The sequence below is a fragment of the Arachis ipaensis genome, chromosome B01 (assembly GCF_000816755.2).
Source record: "Arachis ipaensis cultivar K30076 chromosome B01, Araip1.1, whole genome shotgun sequence".
NCBI classification, from domain to species: domain Eukaryota; kingdom Viridiplantae; phylum Streptophyta; class Magnoliopsida; order Fabales; family Fabaceae; genus Arachis; species Arachis ipaensis.
The window spans coordinates 39,396,734-39,407,266 of NC_029785.2; the positions used below are offsets into that span (position 1 = coordinate 39,396,734).

Below are 10,533 nucleotides of genomic sequence, written 5' to 3' on the forward strand. Positions count from 1 at the left end.
TATAAAAATTTAGTATTATTTTAATTTTTACATATTTATATATAAATTAAAACAAACACTTAAAATTCATAGATAAATTAAAATACAAACATAATATTCATACAATGTCATTAGCTCAAATAACTTGAAATTAAAAAAAGAAATTAGTGTTAGATCACTACAAATTCAACAACATTGTTACGGCCTGACCCAAACATCACACGGGTCTACCCGACCCGTAGGCCACCCGACCCAAACGGTCGGGTGCGAGGCACTCAACTACCAACCCGAACACGCGTCCTTGACAGCTCTCCACTACAGCTGTATGGGAAAGTTTCGAGGAAGGTGGGTTTGCCCTTGCGGGACCCACCTCTGACACGGTATATATGAGGAGGGTCCTACCCCTCCCCCAAGATACGTCACATATCATCTCTCACTTTTCGCCTGCACACTTGACTAACTAGAGCGTCGGAGTGTCTTTGCAGGTGACACCCCCCCTCCACACGAAGAGCTCGGGACGTCGGTTACACCCCTTCCAACTGAAGTACCACCCGAACTGTTCGGAATCGGACCTACCGTACATTGGCGCCGTCTGTAGGGATCATCGCCTGAATGGACGTCGTACTGGGTTCCGCAGAACCAGGCCACGTGGCTGAGAGGAGAGAGGAAGCCTCGGTAGCTTCCTCCCGGGAGCGCACGAGGCCCCCCCACGACGGACCGAGCCGTCTTTACAATCTCAAGAAGGACTCCCCTTTGGGAGAACAGGCAGCAACAGTGCTAGAATAATACAGGAACTGCGTCACAGGATGCAGAACCTGGAGCGCTAGCTGGCAGACCGGGAACGTCGTCAACAGACTCCCGAACCAAGCTACTCCCGTTCTCCTCCGAGAAGCCACTCCCGGCGAACACCTAGCCCACGATCTGAATCCGAGAGCGCCCGGGAGGAAGAAAGACGCCCAAGAAGACGCCGCGACCCCGTGATATACACCCGGCCGAAAAGGAGATGCGCCACAGAGCAAGACCGGAAAGACGGCAGGGGAAGGCCGAGGAGAACGCGACGACCTGTGATAATGGGCGCAACCCATTTCATCGTTCCATCCTTGAGGTCCGGCTACCAAAGCACTTTGATAAGCCGACGGACATGAGGTACGACGGAACCCGAGACCCGCAGGAGCACTTTACGGCCTTCGAGGCCAGGATGAGCCTGGAGGGAGTGGGAGACGAAGTGAGGTGCCGCGCTTTCCCGGTCACCCTGGCGGGACCTGCAATACGGTGGTTTAACAACCTCCCGTAGGGCTCGGTGGCCGGGTTTTTGGACATTAGCCATGCCTTCCTAGCCCAATTTACTACCAGAATCGCAAAGGTAAAACACCCGATCAATTTGCTCAGGGTGACTCAGAAGTCTGGCGAGCCGACCAGAAAATATCTAGACCGGTTCAACGACGAGTGCTTAGAGATCGACGAGATGACGGATGCGGTAGCTAGCCTGTGCTTGACGAGTGGACTTCTAAACGAGGACTTCAGGAAGCATCTCACCATGAAGTTGGTGTGGACGATGCAGGAGATCCAAAGCGTAGCCAGGGAATATATCAACGATGAAGAGGTCAGTCAGGTCGTGGCTGCCAATAAGGGGTAGCCCTCCTACAGTCAGCCTCGGCAGCACGGTGGCGGAGAAAGGCAGAAGGAGCACGCCAGAGACGGCGGTCCGAGCAAGACATCCAGGCCATTTCCTCGAGTCGGGAAGTTCACCAATTACACCCCACTCACCGCCCCCATCATAGAAGTTTATCAGCAGATAGCCGAGAAGAGAATTTTGTCGAAGCCCCGACCCCTAAAGGACCGAACCGGGAGGAACAAGAGCCTCTATTGTGATCATCACAAGGGCTATGGACACAAGACGCCGGATTGCTTCGACCTGAAAGACGCGCTGGAACAAGCGATCCGGGATGAAAAACTAGCCGAATTCTCCCACCTCATCAGGAAACTGAGGAGACGAGATCGCGACCGCGAGGGAGAAGATAAGACCCATGCAGCGAAGCGACATGATGAGCCAGAGGACAACGAACACGGCTTTACAATAGTAAACGTGGTAACAGCAAGGAATGCGGCTCCAAGGTCGAAGTTGGCACACAAGAAAGACGCAAAAGTCCTGGCGATCTCATCATCTTCCGCGCGAGGCTCCAAGAGGCTTCCTCCCATCTCGTTCGGTACGGAGGACCAATGGTTCGATGAGGTCGTGAAAAACCCGCCCATGGTTATCACGGCCAGGGTGGGAACCGGCCTCATCAAGCGAATCCTCGTAGATACCGGGCTGACTCGAATATCATGTTCCGCAACGTGTTCGATGCCTTGGGTCTACGAGATGCCGATCTGAAGACTCACCAGCACGGTGTTGTAGGCTTAGGCGACCACTTCATTAAGCCAGATGGGATAATCTCCCTCCCGATATCCGTAGGACAGGGACAATGACAAAGATCGGTAATGGCTGAGTTCGTGGTCCTGCGAGACTGCACAGCCTACAACGTCATCCTAGAAAGAAAGACTATCAATGATCTCGAGGCAGTGATCAGCACAAAGATGTTGGTAATGAAGTTCGTCACTGATGACGGATCCATGGGATCCATAAAGGGAGACTTAGAAATGGCACTCACTTGTGACAATGCCAGCCTCTCCTTAAGGAAGAAATCTAAGGAAGCATCGGGAGTGTTCCTCGCCGACTTGGACGCTAGAGTTGACAACAAGCCAAGACCCGAACCAAAAGGGAACTTAGAAAGGTTCAGAGTCGGCGACACGGAGGAGAAATTCACATTCGTGAACAGAAACCTCCCACACGACCTGAAGGGACCCCTAATGAAAATGATCAGGGATAACGGCGACCTATTTGCTTGGACGCCGGCCGACATGCCGGGGATAGACTCCGAACTCATGTCACACCACTTGGCCGTCAAGCCGGAGGCTAGACCAGTGGCTCAGAGGTGAAGGAAAATGTCACAAGAAAGAGCAGAGGAGGTGGCCAGACAGACGGCCAGCCTCCTCGAAGCGGGGTTTATTCGGGAACTCGACTACTCGACATGGCTGTCGAATGTAGTTCTTGTAAGAAAACACAATGGAAAATGGAGGATGTGCGTGGATTACTCCGACCTCAACAAAGCATACCCCAAGGACTGTTACCCCTTCCCCAACATTGACCCGCTCGTCGATGCGGTGGCGGGATACCGGTATCTGAGCTTTATGGATGCTTATTCTGGCTATAATCAGATACCGATGCCCTGGCCAGACAAAGAGAAAATAGCATTTATAATGCCGGGAGGAATATATTGCTACAAGGTAATGCCGTTTGGCCTAAAGAACGCCGGGGCCACGTATCAAAGGTTAATGAACAAGATATTCAGTGACCTCATAGGCAAAATGGTGGAGGTATACGTGGATGATATCCTTGCAAAGACCACCCGGCCCGAGGACCTCTTAAGCGACTTAGGAAATGCGTTCGCTTCCCTCCGACAATATGGCATGAGGCTCAACCTACTCAAGTGTGCCTTTGCCATGGAAGCAGGAAAGTTTTTAGGGTTTATGATAACCCAAAGAGGGGTGGAGGCCAACCCTGAAAAGTGTCAAGCAATACTCCAAATGAAGAGCCCAGGCTGTGTCAAGGACATTCAGAGGTTGTCAGGAAGACTTACCGCATTATCCCGCTTCCTCGGGGCGTCGACTGCGAAGGCCCTACCATTTTTTAACCTGATGAGAAAGGAGATAGCATTTGAATGGACCCCGACATGCGAAGAGGTATTCAACCACTTCAAAGAGATCCTTGCAGCACCACTCGTTCTCGGGAAGCCGAAGGTCGGAGAACCAATATACCTGTACTTGGCCATAACAGATGAAGCGATGGACGCAGTTCTGGTACGGGAGGAAGGAAAAACCCAACAACCAATCTACTTTGTGAGCAAAGCATTCCATGGAGCTGAACTGAGATATAGCAAATTAGAGAAGTTAGCACTGGCACTCCTAACCTCTTCCCGCAGATTACGACAATACTTCCAAGGTCATCAAGTGGTCATGAGAACAGACCAGGGAATCCGCCAGGTACTCCAGAAACCCGACTTAGCGGGAAGAATAATGACTTGGGCTATCGAGCTATCCCAATATGACTTGCGATATGAACCCAGGCACGCGATTAAGGCACAGGCAATGGCTGACATCTTGGTAGAGGTGACGGGAGATCCAAACAAGGAAACGAGCATACGGTGGAGGCTCCACGTAGACGGGGCTTCCAACCAAATATCTGGTGGTGCTGGGATCATCCTGGAAAGCCCCGCCGGGGTCATATATGAACAATCAATCAAGTTCGAGTTTCTGGTGTCAAACAACCAAGCGGAATACGAGGCCCTCTTGAGCGGCTTAATCCTATCTAGGGAAGTCAGAGCCACGAGGCTGGAAGTGTGCAGCGACTCACAGGTCGTTACCTCTCAAGTGAATGGGAGCTACCAAGCCAGAGACTCACTGTTACAGAAGTACCTGGAGAAGGTCAAAGAGTTGAGCAAGCAATTCGAGAAGGTCACGGTCCAGCACGTTCCGAGAGAAAGGAATACACGGGCAGTCCTCCTATCCAAGCTAGCAAGCACAAAACCAGGAGCCGGCAACCGGTCTCACATTCAAGGTATGATAAAAGAACCAGCAGTCACCCTCCACCTGACAAAGACAGATCCCTCTTGGATGGACCCGATCACTGACTTCTTGGAAGGCGACAGACTCCCTGACAACGAGATGACGGCCAGAGCGTTGAGAAGGGAGGCGGCCAAGTATGCGATCATTCAAGGTCAGTTGTTTAAAAATGGACTCAGCCAACCTTTGCTGAAGTGCCTGTACCCCGACCAAACGGACTATGTACTCAGAGAGGTCCACGAGGGGGTGCTGCGGCCATCACATCGGGGGCAAAGCCCTAGCAAGAAAGCTTATCAGAGCTGGTTATTACTGGCCATCGATTATGGAGGACTCCAAAGAATTTGTAAGGAAATGCGTCAAGTGCCAGGAGAACGCCAATTTCCATAAGGCACCATCTTCAGAGCTAAGCCTGTTGACGTCTTCACGACCTTTCTCTGTTCTCTAGTCTTACCGAACGACCGAGCAATCTTCCACAAGGGAAACCCCTTTCTGCCTGATGTACGGGGTGGATGCCATGATACCCGTAGAGGTCGGCGAGCTGAGCCCACGAGTACTTCTGGAGGGAGTGGAGGAAGCTGTAGAGAAAGACCTAGTAGACGAGGCTAGAGAGATGGCCCATTTATCAGAGGTAGTACTAAAGCAAAGAATGGCCCTGTGCTACAATGCCAAAGTACTCAGGAGAGAATTTGAACAAAACGACCTCGTCCTGCAGCTAACGACATTGGACCACCGACCCGAGGGAAAGGTAAGCTGGCGGTAAACTGGGAAGGCCCCTACAAAGTCAAAGAAGTGATTGGCAAGGGCACTTACAAATTGGAGAGGCTCGATGGCAAGGAGGTCCCGAGAACCTGGAATGCAGGTAACTTAAGAAGATTTTATTCTTAGCCCAAACACGCCGAGTAGGCGATTTGCCGGGTTCCAGATAATTTACTTTTGTTAAGTACTTATCATTGCAATAGACTTGTTCAACTGTCGACTAATGTTCACTTGTTAAATTTAACTCTCCCATTTATACATCCCACACCCACAAATTTCTTGTAATATATGTTAAACGGGATGACGGTGCGGTACTCCGGGACTGATCACCCCGGAAACCGACTAAGTTAACGCCATAACAAACGGCTACGGCGATAGCGAAGCCACGACTTGGCTTCGTCAAATTACCAACAACGGTAAAACAAACACGAACGACAAGCCAATACCAACAAAACGGTAATAAAATACGCTGCCAAATAAGCGGAAAAAGACAATAGTCATAAACCAACCAAGCGACTATCAAAATAATCCGAAAATCACAAGTCTACAAGTTCACCAAACCGCACAGCAAGTTCTATAACAAAATTACAAACTCTATGCAAAGGTACAAGAAATCATTTCTTCGGCATGTCGACAATCTTGCCATCTTTGATTGTTTTAAAAACTCCAATTGCCGACGTGTCAAAGTCTGGAGCCACGACTTTCACTTGAGCCTTAAGGGCTCCTCAGTCATCAGGATCGCGCTCTTCCCCTGCTTCATGGTCTCTTTGTACTTCTTCTTAAACTCCTCAGCTTCAACTTGAGCAGTCTTAGCCGATAAGACGGCCGCGTCGCGTTCCTTCTCCAAAGCGACCACCCGACCCTGCGCAGCGTTGAGCTAGCTCTCCAAAGTCATCTCTCGCTCGGTCAGACGAGAGACGGTGGCATCAGAAGTTTTCAGCTTTTCCTCAGCAGATGTGGCCTTCTCCTTAGTAGCTTTAAGCTCCCCCTCCGTCTTGGACAGCTGCTCTTGAAGCATCTCAACTTGCACTTTAAATTGATTATTGGCCTCAACAGAAATTTCAAGCTTCTCATGCATCGACCACATTCCCGACAGCTCGAACTCGGCCTTCCGAGCTATGGCGGCGCTGCGGAGGAGAGTGCGATACATCCATCTCGCCTGCCCCGCGAGATCGGAGCCATGAAAATGCTCCTCCGTGCCGGGAAGCAGATGGGAGTCTATCAAGTTCCCGGCGTCGAAGTTCCTCTCCATCACGGTTAGGACTCCTTCAGGGCTAGAGGATGACTTCTGCCTCTTTGGATTGTGGATAACCTTCAAGTCATCCTCCTCAACTTGTGTATTGGAGGTCGACCCCCCAGTACCGACCACCTCCTCACAAATAGGAGAAACGTGCACCTCGTCAGCGTGACGGTCCGGCATCTCAACGTCGTGAGGTGGGGACACCACCTCACTCCCCTTATTCTCAGGCAGACCTCCGGCTTCCCGTCGACTGTTTCCTTGTCACTGTCACCGGCCAGAAAAGAATTGTACAAATTTTCGAGACCTGTCATCTCGGCAGACATTCCCACTACAACAAAATTAGAGAGACAAGTTAGTCATGAAATCGGCATAACCAATCAAAGCAACAGTAATACAAGAAATATAAGTTAGAGCTACTCACAAATATAATTTCTAGCGACCTCCCGGTCACCCATAAAAAGGTGGGGATTCACATGGTTTCTCCCAAAACGGCCAACAACACGTCGGCAATCTTTTTGTCCACAGCGGACATCCCTTTGTAAGTCACCTTAATAAAGGTGTTGGACCCCGGCCCGAAACTCCAATACGTCGGGATGAGGCATTCTCCTTCTAACGACAGCCAGAAGGGATGGCGGCCTTTGACTGGATGCACCTTAAAATACTTGTCCTTAAACCCATGGTAAGAGTCCTCGAACAAGCCAAAAATCCTCCGACCCTGGGCAGATCGGAAGGACATGAACCCTTTCCTCGCTTTCCCTTCTTTGGAAGGATTCGTGAGGTTGAAGAAATAAAGGAAAACATCGATGGACACCGGCAACTCTAAGTATTCACACACCATCTCGAAACAGCAGACGGAAGCCCAACTGTTCGGATGCAGCTGCGACGGCACCACGGAGATCTGGTTAAGGAGTGCCATTTAAAAAGAAGAAAAAGGAATACAAACCCCCACTTGGGTGAACATAAACTTGTAGAACCAAATCCAATCAGCAACCCGGGGGGAGTTGAAGTTGAGTTCGTATAGCCGTTCGCTGGGGGCGGGAACGAAAACGTCGTAGTTGGCCTCCTCGTCAGTCCCGCTACACAAGTACTCGGCTTGGCAGAACTCGGTAAGCTCTTCCTCGCCCATCTGGTTCGGGGAGTCTTTCACGTCGGAGGTCACCCAAGCGTACGGGTCATAACCCGTGTTGGAGGTGGAAGCTCGTGAGACGATGCGAGACATACCTACAGTGGAGACACCACTCAGTTAGTCTACGAGGTCGGGAGTTCGGAGAAGGCCCAGAAACTACATTTAGCCTATTCAATAACTAAAATTAAGCATGGCTGAAATTAAGCATGGCTGAAGCAGATTCCAAGTAAAAACCTAAAAAGCTAATGCCCTGGAATGGTAACCCCCTAACGCACCTACTTAACTCTAAGGTCATCCAGCATACAAATCGAACCAGAAAAGCAGCATGCATACAGAAGAATTGATAATGAAGATAAAATGAACATGAAACAGAAGGCGAGGGATGAATGCTTACCAGGATTGATTGTGATGATTCGAAAAGGAGTGAAAAGGGGAAAACGCACAAGGACGCAGGAATGGCAATAGGAAATTTGGAGAGAAGAAGACAGAGATGGGAAGAACAAGAGAATGAAGTGGAAGCAAAGTGGAAAACTGATTGGGGATTAAGAAACCAACTCAAAAGGCGTGAAAGGCAAAGGGCAAAATAGATTTTGCACGCAGGGTTTTGAAATAACCCATTATGAGCATTTAATGCCTAGCGCGAAGAATGAGGCGACAAACGGTTATCCCCATCAACGAACAGACACGCGCGCAAGAGGCACATCCTCTCCACGAGCGGCTGATCTAACGACGACGCACAAGAAAGGACATAACACGCCAGCAACGACCCTCATGGTTATTGCTGGCGCGTTGGGGGCACTGTTACAGCCTGGCCCAAACATCACGCGGGTCTACCCAACCCGTAGGCCACCCGACCCAAACGGTCGGGTGCGAGGCTCTCAACCACCAACCCAGACACGCGTCCTTGACAGCTCTCCACTACAGCTGTATGGGGAAGCTTCAAGGAAGGTGGGTCTGCCCTTGCGGGACCCACCTCTGACACGGTATATATGGGGAGGGTCCTACCCCTCCCCCAAGGTACGTCACATATCATTCTCTCACTTTTAGCTTGCACACTTGACTAACTAGAGCGTTGGAGTGTCTTTGCAGGTGACACCCCCTCTCCACATGAAGAGCTCAGGACGTCGGTTACACCCCTTCTAACCCAGCAACCCGGAACCAGGCGATTCCCCCTCTCATCAACCGAAGTACCACCTCGAACCGTCTGGTACCCGACCTACCGTACAAACATAATAAAGAATTTACAATATTAGATATAAAATACTCTTCAATCCTTATTCTTGATCACTTTCTACATCATCATCATTAAAAATTTGCAAATCAAGATTTAAACCTGAAAATCAAAAGTGATACAATTAAATAAAATTAAAAATACTTAGTAGAATTAAACAAAATAAAAATACAAACAAACAAAAACAATTCAAGTAATATATAATGACAATAAACAGCATATTAGTCTTCTTCACAAAGTTGAAACAAATAATAACACATCACACCACTGTAAAAGGCTAAACAAAGCATATAAATTATAGTATAAGACTTTAAATTATTAGAATGAATAATTGTTAAGACTCATTTGTCAATAATAATTCATAAGCATGATTAGGGAGTAATTTAAGATTATTATTCATAAGCACATGACTTAGATAAACAGAACAATAATAATTCATAAGCACATGATTTGTCAATAATAATTTGGATCATTCTAGAATGAAAATATAATTGTACAAGAGATAATGAATTTCTGCCAAGAGATAATAAGCACAAGATAACTATCAAATAAGCACATGATTTGTTGAAATAAGTTTTTCCTTTGATTCTCAATCAATGAAATCATGTTGCCTTAAGAAAGACTCTATATTCCACTTAGATTACTCATTTTTCCTACTGTCACCTTGGCCATGTTTTTTTACAAATTACTTTTTTCTAAACTACGATTTTGATTAGAAGCCAAATTGAAATACTATCCCATTGACTTTTTAAATTATAAAATGATTTGAATACTATATGTTAATTGACCACATTAGTTTGTTTTCCTTATTTGATAAGTTAGCTTTTCTATTTTCGGTGCTAACAGTTATTAATAAAGAAAAAGCGAAAAGGTTCTTTGTCCGTGTGGGTAGAGACATTTTTCTCTCACTCTTTGTTCTGCAGCCATTGTATATATGACTATGAATGTTGCAAATTCCTCTTAACATGATTCAGATAAACAGAACAAAGGATACCCATTAAATCATCAATATCAAATAGTGGAAAATTAACTCACAGTTACAAAGTTCTAGTTACAGATCTATTGTTCTAATTCTAGAATTTAGTTGCAGATCATAATAGGAGAGAGAGAGAGAGAAAGAGAAACTTACAGATCTAGTGATTCGCAGGACGCAGGGATGGCGACGGACTCACAGTGACAGCAACAGCGACAGACTGACGATGACGGGCTCACGGCAAAGGACAGAGGAGGACGGCGAAGTTCTGCTCTCAGACGGAAGACGGTGGATAAGCTATGCACGGACGGAGGACAGCGGCGAAGCCTCTCGGACGGAGGACGGAGAAGAAGCCATTCTCTCAGACGAAGAACGACGACAACCAGCGGTTTTGGAGAAGAAGAAGCTCGATGCTCTATTGCTCTCAGCCTCAGCGGCAGCTTCTCACACTCGTCAGTGGTCACTGGAGAATGGAGATTGGAGAAGAAGAATAGAAGATTAGCTGATTAGGGTTTCAATTTTCAATCTTAACTTTCTGAAGAGTAAAAGTGAAACAGAAACCCTAG

At 48.0% G+C, this 10,533-nt stretch overlaps 1 protein-coding gene across 1 annotated transcript; it reads left to right on the top strand.

Annotated features, from left to right (window-relative positions):
* Positions 983-2,353, top strand: LOC107605842. The gene is made up of 3 exons (XM_016307766.1): positions 983-1,209; positions 1,369-1,582; positions 1,640-2,353. The coding sequence occupies exons 1-3, from the start codon at positions 983-985 to the stop codon at positions 2,351-2,353; spliced, it is 1,155 nt and encodes a 384-aa protein (XP_016163252.1).